Below are 13,846 nucleotides of genomic sequence, written 5' to 3'. Positions count from 1 at the left end.
TTCCGAATATAATTTGACCTGGAGTTTTAGTTTACCTTATTTTCACAATCAATATGGAATTAAACTTACAACATTGTGTCAATTTCTTATATGCCCCATTTACCTCTGCCGTCACGTTTCTTCTTCCTGAAGTACAACTTTTAAACATTCTTTTAGTGTGGATTGCTGATAATACATTTTTTCAACCTTTGTTTGAAAAAGCTTTATTCTACCTTCACTACTACATAATTTAAAAAAAAAAAACAAACCTGCTGCGTCGAGTCAATCCTGACTCACAGAGTCCCTACAGGACAGAGTAAAACTGCCCCATAGGGTTTTCAAGGAGCGCCTTGTAGATTCGAACTGCTGATCTTTTGGTTAACTGCCGAGCTCTTAACCACTGCACTACCAGGGTTTCCACTAAATGACAAAGTAGTATAAAATTCTAGGTTGACAGTTGTTTTTACCTTAGCACTCTGAGATCCTACTGCAATGCCTTCTCACATGGACTGTGCCTAAGATGCTAGTCTAATTCCTGTTCCCATGTTAGGAAGTCTGTTGTTTATCTTTCACAGTGAAAAAATCTTAAGATTTTGTCTTCAGTATTCCAGGATTCAGATAAATGTTTTTAGACAAGTATTAATCTTTTATCTTCTGTTTAGGTAACTGAGTACAGTTTGGGGACTTGCGTCTTTCTTCAATCCTAGCAAATTCTCAGCAAGAATCTCTTCAAAATTTCCTTCTCTGCCATTCCCTTCATTCTCCGCTTCTCTAGGCCTTAGAAGTATCTGCGTCTGACTGCCCGTTCACATTTTTTTGGTACCTCCCTGCTACAGTGGGGTGACTCCCTTAGTGCTACCTTCCAGTTTATAAATCTTTAGACTGAATGCAGCATTTTAAAAAATACATTGTATTCCTAAAATGTCTTAAATTCTTAGGATCACTATGAGTTGGAATCGACTCTACAGCAACAGGTTTGGTTTGGTTCTTGTTTCATCTCTTCCTGTGTGTGTTCATAATTTCTTATACTTTTTTTATGGACTTTTACTCCTTTACTCATCTTTCCGAACCTCACAAATACGCTTATCGTAAAGCCTCTGTCAGCCGTGTTTTTATTGCATATGGTCTAAACTGATAATCTGCTGATCTTGTCAGCTGTCTTTCCTAGTAGCATTAGATTGCTTCATATGTTTTGGAATGTGTTAGGTGGGTGCTGTCTGGCATCTCGTGCCCGCCATCCTACCTGCTTGCTCCTCCCCATCTAGTGGTTGACCAGGAGCTGGCTGGGGCTGCTGCCTCTGGGAGGCTGAGGTTGCACGCTGAGTCACCGCACTGGGAGGCTGCTGGGTTTAGCGCCAAACTGCAGGCTGTACCAGCTGTGCCTGGCTTCCTGGTCATGACGTCACATACACTGGCGTCTGAGCAACAGTCTTTTTCTAGCGTCTTTGAAGAGCAGGGGACTGTCTCTGCTCCTAGAACTAGGTGCTGGCCCTGCCCCTAGTCTCTTGACAGGAGCGTGGCCTCAGCCCTGTTATTGCACAGGCTCTGAACACCCAGCTGTCAGGGCAGCTTCTGGACCAGTAACGCAGCGGTCCAGGCTTTAGCACTGCTCACTGCCTCATTTGCACTGGGTGTGAGTCAGCCTGAGTCCTTTCAGTTTCCCTGTTTTATATGCCATGTGTGGAATCATTGAGGGTTGGGGGAAAGGTGGCCAAGGGGGCTGCTTTACAGTGTACTCGCTGGGCGGTTGACGAGAAGTTGCATTCTACATGGACACATGCTTATTCATTCCTTTAACAGTGCTAGGCCTACCTCCTAATACCACACTAGAAAAGAGAAGTAACTTTCGTCTACACCAAACCCACTCCACCTTCTGTGAGGCAAGCCTCCATTGATGGGACTAGATCAGTATCTGTGGTTTATTTGAGGGCATGATTTAAAGACAAAGGATAAGAAACTTACCAAAATTTCTTTTGGCGTTAATCTATTTTTCTAATTTTCAAATTAAAGTACGAACATATAGATTTTTATATAGACATTAACACCGAGACTCAGATTGTTTCAGTTAAAATGAGATTATTTGCAAGTAATAAAAATTAGGTAAGTTTAAGTTCCCTGCAGTTTCAAGGCCGAAGTTAACAACCTGGTCCTCTTTTCCTTGCATCAAGCTCATTTGAAAAGTTTTCTAAAACGTGACCCTAAAACTGTGCTTGATTCAGAAACTCCTGACTGGCTTTACCAATTTTTTAATACTTGAGAAAACAATCACTTTGATTTCATGGTCATATTCCAGCTTTCATTTTTGCTAGGCTTTATCCCCTTTCTCATCAATCAATTTTTTTAAATCTCTGATTATTCTAATTTCCACCAGTTCTAAACCTTGTGATTTCTTGTACTTAAACTGCTTAGTATTTTCAACAAACAGACATGTACTTTTTCCATTTCCATCTCATCCTCAGACCAGTTCCCTGTTCTAGATTCTCATTCTTATATCCGTGCTTTCATTCATTAGAACTAAGTTACTAGCTCTTGCATCCTTTTAGTCTCTTTCCTTTCCTTTCCAAAGAAAATTAAACAGTGTCAGAAATTAGAAAGAAGAAATCATAGAAAAGGTAAAGAAGGACCCAGAGTACATATATGCAAAACTAATTTGACTACAAATATAAAGATGGTAAAATCCACTGAATGAGGGCCCCACTACAGAGAAGCCCTCAAGATACAACATCAAGCTGCCTTTAAGTATATGAAATAACTCATATGAAAGACTTCGAAGTTTTGTTCACTGAAGTCTGTTAAGTGAAAGGAAATACATGCAGTGATCACAACCAAGTTATTTTTCTCTTTTTTAGAATTTATTTTCCTTAAAGGGAACAAAACAGTGGAGGCTAGAATTTGTATTTGTGTCAAGAACAAGTTTTTAGAATACAGAACACTAGTATTGCTGACCACCACCTGTCTGTCAGCCATGTTGCTATGATGTTGGAAGCTATGACATCAGTATTTCAAATACCAGTAGGGTCACCACCCATGGTGGACAGGTTTCAGTGGAACTTCCAGACTAAGATGAACTAGGAAGAAAGGTCTGGCTTTCTTCCAAAATGAACAATGAAAACGTTGTGGATCACAAAAGAACATTTTTCAACTCATTTGCTTTGGATATGTCACCAGAAGGGATAAATCACCAGAGGAGGTCATCACGTTTGGTGAAGTAGAGGCCAGCAAGGGTGAGTGAGATGGATTGGCACAATAGCCGCAAAGCAACAACGGACTCAAACACGTTAGCAACTGTGAGGATGACGCAGGACCTGGCAATTTTTCGTCCTCTTGTACTAAGGTCACCATGGGTCAGAGTCGACTTGACATCAGCTAGCAGTAACAACAACAGCACTGCTGAAAAGTCATAGTTATGAGTAACTGTACCTATGTGCCATGAATAGGAAAACTTCCATGTTTTTGTTCATTCCTTACCTTGGTGGTTTGCGAGTCGGTTAGACTGTGCTGGGAACCCAGGTTCTCCCAGACCTCTTTGACTGTGAGGAGAAGTCTGCTCAGCTTTATCCTAGAAAGGCAAGAGCAGAGAGGCTCAGGTCAAAAGATGCACTTCACACTTTTCAAGACCCACCATCCTGTCATTTCCTTACTTCCTTTCAATTTATGCACTTTTCTTAGTTTTAAACGATAGTTTTTTAAAATACGCGATGAAAGAGAAGTTAATCGTGAAAAGGGGCAAGCTGTCTGGCAAGAAGTTAGAAGGGAAGTTACTCCTGCTTTTTGGCCTAAAAAGCTTTCCCTGAACAGCAATTCAAAAAGAATTATTGTCAACGAAACTGCTGGGTCTGGGCAATGAATATAAATAATTAACATTCCCTTGCAGCACAAGAATTTTCTGTAACAATTAATGGTAATCAAGAGGGGGTCTGTTATCTGATACGGAAATATCTGGAAAGTGGTTCATAAATGGTTCCCTATCAAAGCACAAGAAGCTTGGTCGTATTTTTCAGATGAACCAAAAATAAAAACGAAAAAACCCAAACTCATTGCTGTGGAGTCGATTCAACTCCTAGCAACACTACAGGACAGAAGTGAACTGCCCCATAGTTTTCCAAGGGGCAGCTGGTGGATTTGACCTGCTGATCTTTTGATTTGCAACTGAGCTCTTAAATTTCCTTTGAAATTTAAAATAGTAAAAACATTATGAACAAGTCCACAACTCTAGAAAAAATCTTCATGACAATATAATCTAACCAATTAAAGAGCTAGGAAAATGTGGGGAAAGAAAATGTGCCTTGTTCTATTAATGAGCTGACACCAAAATACAAATAGTGATTAACTTGGAGAGGGGAGATGTCAATCTTCTGTTACAGATTTAAGAAATGTTGGAAATTTTTACAGCGCACATGCCATACCTTTGTAATTAGAAAAGTTTTTAGAACAGTACAAAAGCTACAAGATCTGCAGTAAACATCACTATTAATATTTTTACTAATACATTGTCAAAAACATAGTAGTCAGCATCAATAAGACCCTGTCAGTATTCTAAGCTGCTGCATATAAAATAGACCAGGAGTCTGAGCTGGCGACAGCCAACACTGACACAGTGCTTACTCTGCCAGGCTGGGTTCCCCATTTTAAAGACTAGGAAACTGGGGCACAACGGGCTACGGCACTATCACACGGCAGCTAAGGGTAGCACTGGGACTGGAACCCCTGCAGCTTAGTTCCAGGCCCCATATTCGTCCCCACCACATCATGCTGCACAAGCTGCCCAACGAACCAAGCAGCTGCCAACCCCTACATCTCCAACTCATGAGGACCCCATGTGTGCCAGAGTACAACTGTACTCCAGATGGTTTTCAGTGGCTAATTTTTTATAAGTGGATCCATGGGCCTTTCTTCCAAGGAGCTTCTGGGTGGACTCAAACCTCTAACCTTTTGGTTAGCGGCTGCCCAAAAAACTCAGAAAAGTACATTTGGCAAGGTGTCAGAGGCTCATGAGCTCTGTCTTAGTGGTTTTTTTTTTTTTTTTTGCCTGAATCCTTCTAAGGGGCTTCACCTTCTGAGCCTTGACTTGCTCATCTGTAGAATGGGACTGATGACGATCACATCAGCACTGCTGTGGGAACACAAACTTGGGCATACACAGGTTCAGAACTGGTCAACACTGTGGTACCGGGCCACTCACAAGAGACAGTAGGGGAGACATTCGGGGGAGCACCAGGGAGAGATCCCAGGAGGGCCAGCGCACCCACATCTACCAGGTAAAATCAAGATGCCTTCGCTCTGGCAATGCAGAGCTGCATGCACACCTTCCTTCAGAAAAAACTGGGGAAAACAAAACTAATCAAAACAAAACTAAGCCCTAAGGTACGGGAGAAATTCTCGCTTGCTTCTCTCTTTCCCATCATTCCCCCCCCCAAAAAAATAGTTTTGTTTTTCATTTTTTAATTATTGCTATAAACCGTATTGCTGACGAGTCAATTCCAACTCAGAGCCACCCTACAGGACAGAGCAGAACTGCCCCCATAGGGTTTCCAAGGAGCGGCTGGTGGATTCGAACTGCTGACCTTTTGGTCAGCATCCAAATGCCTAACCATTCGTGCCACCAGGGCCCCTAATTATTTCTATTAGCTGTCCTTTCCTAGAGTGGATAGGTAGCATACCCAAACCATAAAAAAAAAAAAAAAATAGGTAGCATAAATTATATCAATTAAATCAATTACACTACCTTTTTTTTTTTTAACCACTCTAGGACAGAGAGCTGATAGAGATCTATGTTGGTTGATATAGAAAATTTCCAAAAATACATTAAAATACAGTAATATATATAATGTGATTATGATTCTATTTCTTTTTTTACCCAAATCATTTATAACCTCCAAATGACTCAAGTATAGCATAATTTTATTTTTACTTTTTTCTCCTCCTTTAATTTATACCTATAACTGTAATACTTGCTAATTATGAAATAGTGGATGCTAAAGGAAGGTAAAAATAAATAAAAATTAATCTCTCTCTACACTCACTACCCAGGGATATTATACTATCAGTTTTTAGGTATGTTCTTTCAGGGAAAAAAAAATACACACATTGTATGTGTTTGTTTGTACTGTCCGAATTATTTATAGAGTATATGTATGCTATATTTGAGTCATCTGGAGGTTACAAACGGTTTGGGTAAAAAAAATGGAATCATAATCACAGTATATGTATTACAGTATTTTATGTATTTCTGGAAATTTTCCATATCAACCAACATAGATCTCTACCAGCTCTCTGTCCTGGAGTAGATACCTAAAAACCCAGTGCCGTCGAGCAGCATAATTTATTTAATCAATATCCTACTGATGAGTACAACCAAAAAAACCAAATCCATTGCCGTTGAGTCCGTTCCGACTCATAGAGACCCTATAGGACAGAGTAGAACTGCCCCATAGGGTTTCCAAGGAGCGCCTGGTAGATTTGAACTGCCGACCTTTTGGTTAGCAGCCGTAGCACTTAACCACTACGCCACCAGGGTTTACACTAGGTTGTTAAAAACGTACTTCTTTTAATTAGGAAAGAAGAGAGGGATTGGTTTAGAGGACATGGGTGTCTGGGAGGCAAAGGGAAAACCATCAGGAATCCTCCCAAGGAGATGAAGGGGGTGCTGTTTACTTTTTGAGTTTAGAAGGTAGAACCTCCCAGTCTCCCAGATTCTGCAAGGCCTCCCACCTGGGTCTCTCTGATTAGTTTCTGCAGCTCAACAGCCAATGTTTTTCCATCCAACCCACTCTTTACCATTGAAGAGAAATATGTTTTTTCTCTTTTCCAAATTTTAAAACAATCTATATAAATTTTTTGGAAACACAGAGTAGAAATCAGAATTAGCTCAAATCCTAAAACATTAGAATAACTTAACAGTCCCATTGACTTTATTATGCAAAGCTAGACCCTATAGTAGAACCACCCCACAGGGTTTCCAAGGCTGCAATCTTTACGGAAGCAGACTACCACATCTTTCTCCCGCAGAGCTGCTGGTGGGTTCCAACCACAGACCTTTCAGTTAACAGCCAACTGCTTAACCACTGCGCCACCAGGGCTCCTCTTTACATGATAGGAAGCTAATTGTAGTCGTATTTATAGCAAATACTTTTCCTGCCTTGTCTTCAGATTTAATTATATTTTTGACTCTCAAAAAATTTAATTCAAGTTTACTCGCCTTTTCTTTTTGATTTCATCATTGTAAGCTTAAAAAGTACCTTCGTCCTCTATCAATAAATTTGAAAAACATTCACTTGTGTTTTACTTTTTTTTTTTTTCTGATTTGATGTATTACTCTTTAACCTATCTGACATTTATTTTGGTGGATAGAAGAGCTAAGTATATAAATTGACCCCTCCCCTCCATGGATGACCCGTTCACCCAGGTCCACTCATCAACCAATCCTTCCTTTTGCCTGATTTAGGAGGTCACTTTTATCACATGTCATAATCCTAAGTATACAAGAATCTGTTTCTCAGGTCACTACGATCTGCCCCTTCCTCGGCCGATGCCACACATTTCGAACTTCCACAGCTTGACAGCATTAACTTCAACGGTACATTTCCCCTCTTGCTTCATTTCCATGAATTCCTTAGTCATTTCCTTCCAAGTATATTTTAGAACAGCTTCAAAGTTTGCTTAAATTATTAAAATTTCTCATTGGAATATTAACTTATATATAAATGAGCAATTACTATACATTACTAATACGAATGTTGCTATTGAATCCTCTGATTAAAATCAGACCACACAAAGATAACATAAACCAAGGAAATACGCTACCTCCTATTTTTCAAAGCTTTGGATGGTGCTAATAGTTAAATCCATTTGGCTGCTAACCAACTGTAAGGTTGGCTGTTCAAGTCCATTCAGAGACACCTTAGAAGAAAGGCCTGGAGATCCACTTCCAAAAAATCAGCCACTGAAAACCCTATGGAGCGTGCTTCTACTCTGACACACGCAGGGTTGCTATGAGTTGAAACTGACTTAAAGGCAACCAGTTATTTTTCAAAGGGTGGGTGGGGACCAGCATCTGCCCAGGCCCCACACAGCCCTGCTACAAGGTCCCTCCAAGGATGAGCATGGCCCTGTAGGGTATCAAGCAAGCACCCAGGTGTTTGTGTGTACACTCAATTGTGAGATCCATTCATCCACATCACACCCTGCTCTCCCTGAGAACTACTCTTTTAACTGACAAGCAAACCAGGCTCCATTGAGACATCTATTTAGGAAACAAGTACCTTTACAGCCTAGTTTAGAACAAAAGCCAAACCAGCTGCCATTGAGTTGATTCCAACTCATGGGGACCCCATGTGTTTCAGAGAGAACTGCGCTCCATGAAGTTTTCATGCCTGCAACCTTTCAAAAGTAGACTGCCAGTCCTTTCTTTCAAGGCTACTCTTAGTGGGTTCAAACTGCCAACCTTTCTGTTAGTAGCTGAGAGCTTAACCGTCTGTGCCATCCAAGGACTCTATAATTTAAACAACCTCACTAAATAAGGCTACCAGTTTTAGAAAATAAACATACAGGGTGTCCAGTTAAATTTGTATTTCAAAAATGGATTTTTTTTTTTTTTTTTTAAAGTATGCCCTATGTATTCCCTGGGACTTACACTAAAAAATTGTGTTATCGGAAATTCTAATTTACCTGGGTATCCCATACTTTGTCTGGCAGCTCTATGCCTAAAGTACTAGTCAAAATCTGACAGGCTTGCATGATAAATTATGACAGTAAGAACAAAGTTTCAACAAATGGCTAAATCGTTTGTATATAAAAGCTCCTGGTCAATAGATAGATGCTTCAGATAAGAATTTTTTATCTTGAGATAACAAGAGGGGTTTGTAAGTATGAAAAAAAAGATTATTTTTTGAAAAGTAAAGCCCAACTCAAAAGGCAGAAGGGGAAAGTGAGCCACCGTGGCATTAAAAATAATTCAGGACAGCACTAGGAGACCAGGTACAAATGTCTATCCACCATCCAAAGGCAGGTCAAGGTACTTTGCCAGGCACGGGGCAATACAAACGGGGACAAGACTGAAAGGTTTCCCATTGTGCTAACTTGGTTTCCTCTTCAGGTTAGTTTTTGTCCGTTTGCCTAGTTTCTTTTGCTGATTATTACTCCTTCCCCTGAGGATTAGGAGTGGACAGAGTGGCCTTGCTGTCAGCTCTGGTCAGCCCTATCAAAGCCTCCTCTGTTGACGTCTCCTCTGTAGGAGCCCCAGGGGACTGAAGGTGAGCCTAAGGATTCTTCTTTGAAGCTGTCAGCAGCAAATGCTTTTCTAAACCAGAGCCTTTAATTACCAGGCTGTCCACCTCCAGTGGAAGGTGAAGGCTGGGAAAGTGAAGCCTTGAAGCCCCTTCATTAAAGCTTCATGGGTCACTGCACTCTGGAGTTCTGGACCCTCCCAAATCCAAGCTTCTCAGAAGCAGGTCCACCTTCACAAAGACAAATAGGGGAAGCGGACCCTCCCTGGGGGTAACCGTGCACCAGGCATGGGGCCAGGTGATCTCATTTAATCCACAAAAAAAACGTCAGAGTTAGTGGGGAAGACCCTCTCCACTCACTCGCCCACGGGGTGAACCTGCTAGGTACCTTCACGAACTGCAGCATTGTGTCAGTGAGCTTCCCCTTCCCTCTGTTATCCAGCAGGCAGGAGGGGAAGGGAAGGAAAAGGGAAGCAGGGAGCCAGACTGCAGCTTAGCTTGCTGCTCCTTTCTGGAAGGTCTTTCCCTAACCTGCACTGCCAGGGAGTTGCAGTGACACCCCTGGCCTTGTCTGGCAAACTCTAGGCTGGGACACAGCCCTTGCTGGTTTCTTCTAATGGCCCAGCCCCTCCATCTACGCTCTAGGTCATTCTGGGTGTGGGTGTGCCTGCTGCAGACTGCTGAGGCCAAGGTAAGACAGGGAGCAAGGGCCCTGAGATCAAAGAGTGTCTGTTTGAGAAACAGCGAAAGGACTGGTGTGGTTAGAGGAGAAGCAAGTAAAAGAGAAATAGTCTATACCATCAAAGGAGGTGAAAACCCTGGTGGCGTAGTAGTTAGGTGCTATAGCTAAGAACCAAAGGGTCGGCAGTTCAAATCCACCAGGCGCTCCTTGGAAACTCTATGAGGCAGTTCTACTCTGTCCTACAGGGTCGCTATGAGTCGGAATCAACTCAATGGCACTGGGTTTGGGTTTGCTTTTTATCAGGGAGGTAATAGAGGGTTCAGTGTGGAACCTGGAGACTTGGTAAGACAGAGAACAGAGGGGCCCCCAAATCTGCAAACAAAGTAACAGGAAATGGGCCAGGGCACAGAAACAAAGCCATTCCCCAGAACAATGGGGCAGGGTATCTAAAAATAGCCCACAAACTTCTTTAAAGTTGCCTTTCAGAAGCAGCTGGAGAAAACCAGGCCCAAGGGCATGCACAGAACATCCACCTGTGACTGCTGTGTGACCTTCCACCAGGGGCAGTGAGGGGCTACAGCCCCAGCTGAGGAATCAAACCCAGGGAGCAAGAGAGTATGCAGGTGGGACACCCCATAATAAGTCCTGCTATGAATCCCAGAGGCCTCCAGGACAGGAGTCATCTTGGAAAGCTGCTGTGGGTGCACCTTAGTTAGCATATCCCCACCTGTGCCTATGAATAAACATGAATCTTTTCCCACTCTACCCGCCTTTTGTTCTGTGAGATGGGGTAGCATTGTTCTAGGCCCTCCTTGTCTCTGCTTACAAGCCTCTTCAAGAAAGCTTTGCTCCAGTGGAAAACTACGTGCCTCACCTGCTCATTCTTGACCAGTGAGAGGCAAGAGCCTTACTCTGGTAACAGAAGATGATAGGTAGCTTTATTTTTTTCCCTTTTGCTGATGAAGAACCAAGGCCCTAAAGATTACATAAAAAAATTGACTCAGCCTGGAAAGCTTGCAAGTGGCCATCCAAGGTACAACTGGTCTCTATTCTCCTGGAGCAACAGAGGACAGAGAGTCATGCATAGTAGGAAGAAACATGATGTGTGGCTAATTGCCTACGTGAACAACTACCTCCTTTGCCATGAGACTCAAAGAACTGGATGGTGCCTGGCTACCATCACTGAACATTTTGATCAAAGATTTTATAGAAGAATCCTGATCAAAGCGGGAAAATGAAGAATAGAATTTCAAATTTTCATGGACTCCAGACTTTATGGAGCCATGGGGGGTGGATAAACCCCTGAAACTACTACCCTGAAATGATCTTTAACCTTAAACCATCTTTAAACTAAACCACAGCTTAGCTTAACTAGTAAAGAACGTCTGCCTTGAACATCGTGCTGTTTTAAGACCTATTTATATGGGGTCAAACTCACAACAGGAACTCAAAAGCTTAGATAGGAAACTTAGGGGGCAGCGAGTTTGTTAATGGGGGAGGAACAACTCAGAAAAGGGTGAGTATGGTTGCACAACTCAAAGAATGTAATCAAAGCCACTGAATTATACATGTAGAAATTATTAAACTGGTGTATGTTCTGCTGTGTATATCCTCAGCAACAATAAAAAATAAATAATTAAAAAAAAAAAAAATTTGACCCGGGAGGAAGAATAGTGGCCAAGCCAGTGTATGGACTTACATGTGCCTGACACTCGAGCCTGAACACCTTCCCATTAGGGCAGTGGTTCTCAAGGTGTAGTCCTCGACCAGCACAATCAGCCTTCCCTGGGTAGAACTTGTTAGAAATGCAAGTACCCAGCCCAGACCTGCTAATTCAGGATGGCTGGGGATTGAAAGTCTGTTAACTACCCTCAGGAGACACTGATGGTCCCTGGCGCCTGAGAACCTATGCCTTGTGTTATTCATATTCATGGAACTCCAGGTCCCACCTTTCCAGCCCAGTTTTCCTCTACTCCAAATGAACTGCCAGACAGCCCATGACCGCCCCTATCACGCCCTGCTCATGGTGTCTCACTATGAGGATTCTCTTCCCCTGCCCTCTGTGTTGTTGTAGTTGTTAGCTGTCATCTATTCAGCCCCAACTCATGGCAACCCCATGGAGAACAAAAACAAAACACTGCCTGGTCCTGCACCCATGATCAGCTTCGAATCAGACCCTTGTGATCCACAGTGTTTTCACTGGCCGATTTTCAGAACTAGATTGCCAGGCCTTTCTTCCTAGTCCATCTTAGTTTCGGCTCCACTGAAACCTGTTCAGCATCATAACAACATACAGGCCTCCACTGGCAGATGGGTGGTGGCTGCACATGAGGTGAACTGGCTGGGAATCAAACCTGGGTTTCCGTCATGGAAGGCAAGAATTCCACCACTGAACCCACCTGGCCTCCAGATACACCACCAACTTATCCTTCCAGGCCTCGATCAAAAAGCCTCTTCCTTCTGAAGTCTTCTAACAGCCCGGACGAAGAGTTGGTGGGAAGAATGCCTTTTCTTAACACTTTCCTTGCCCCTCCTAGAATTCAAAGTGAAGACTGACAAGAGCAAACTGATGAGTGTGCTCACCTTCTCCCTTAGAGAACTGGTTCACACCAACTGGCCAGCCACACACCCTCAGACCTGGGCCAGTAACACCTCTGGCCCTCGGTGATGGCAGAGGGGGAAGAAGCCCACCTAACGCTGTTCCTAGAGCACAGCACCGACCGACCAGCTCCAAGGGCAAATGAATCGCATTTTGTAAGCAGGATTCCAATGTGGAATCCTAGCAGGCACAACACTGAGGACAGCCAGTCAGTTGCCACTGTCAACAGGGGGTGCCACCTTCTATAGTAGGTAGAGCATCTAATAAAGTCTTGCCTGTGCTGGCTGACAAGCTGTGCAAGGGGCTCAAGGAGCTCAGCTCAGAACCAGAGAAGCTGGCTGGGCAATTCAAGCTGGTTCCTGCACCAGCACACACCTGGGAGAGTGGCTGGGGGAATTCAACAAGATATGAGCGAAACAGTCAACATGGAACCAATGGGGGCGGAGGGCTCAGGCTAGACTCTGGGGCCAAATCCCAGTCTCCCACACACTAGTCAGCTGGATGACTGGAGGCAACTTCCTGCACCTTCGCGTTTCCTCGGAGCAGAATGGTCGCTTCACAGGTGGGTTATGAGGATTCAATGAAAACAATGTAAACAACAAAGGGCCTATCCAGTGACTGATACTACTAAGTTTTCCATGAACAGCAGGTACTGACTTTATTGCCCAAAACGCATGGGCTAGAAGTCTGTGTAAAAGAGGTCTCTCTCTAGTGGGATGTCACAGAGGTATGTCCTTGGCTTTGTTCTGGGCACACTATTTTCAGGGCCTTAAATAAAGGCATAAGGAGCCCTGGTGGCACAGTGGTTAAACAATCAACTGCTAACCAAACGGTCGGCAATTCTAAACCACCAGTGGCTCCGCGGGAGGATGATGTGGCAGTCTGCTTCTGTAAAGATTTATAGCCTTGGAAACCCTATGGGGTCACTATGAGTCGGAATCAACAGTGGGCTGGGCTTGGGAATAAAGGCACAGAAGGCATGCTTTGTAAGCAATCAAGATAAACAAAGATGACTAGTCAATGTCGTAGAGAACAGAATAGGTGAATTCAAAACGTCTCCAACCAGCCAAAAGGATAGATCAAAACGTACAAGTTGAAGTCTTTAAATACTACAGTTACACAAAAACACGCAAACATATCACTCACAGTGTGAGAATGGTGTGGGGAAAAGGCAGCAGTCCCAGAAGCCACCTAAGGGTATGGCTAACCGTAGGCCTAACAGAGCTTCCCCCACCCTCCCACGATCCTTTCACACAGCTACACCCACCAATCTCACACTGCTAAAGCAGAACAAAGGAAAGAATAATGAATGACCCCTCATCCTCCAGGCCTTTTCCCAAACTACAACCACCATCACCCTGT

The 13,846-nt window shown here is 43.2% G+C and overlaps 1 protein-coding gene across 5 annotated transcripts in view; it reads right to left on the bottom strand.

Annotated features, from left to right (window-relative positions):
- The window catches only part of GRB10 (growth factor receptor bound protein 10), a 290,717-nt gene that overhangs the window by 146,495 nt on the left and 130,376 nt on the right, over positions 1-13,846 (bottom strand). For all 5 annotated transcript variants that reach the window (XM_010587143.3, XM_023544233.2, XM_064290209.1 and 2 more), the window contains one exon: positions 3,448-3,538. In XM_010587143.3, coding sequence (XP_010585445.1) covers positions 3,448-3,538 — 91 coding nt within the window. The remainder of the gene's footprint in view (positions 1-3,447; positions 3,539-13,846) is intronic.

This window comes from Loxodonta africana, chromosome 8, assembly GCF_030014295.1.
Source record: "Loxodonta africana isolate mLoxAfr1 chromosome 8, mLoxAfr1.hap2, whole genome shotgun sequence".
Lineage (NCBI taxonomy): Eukaryota > Metazoa > Chordata > Mammalia > Proboscidea > Elephantidae > Loxodonta > Loxodonta africana.
This window is presented reverse-complemented; position numbering and strand designations above follow the sequence as displayed.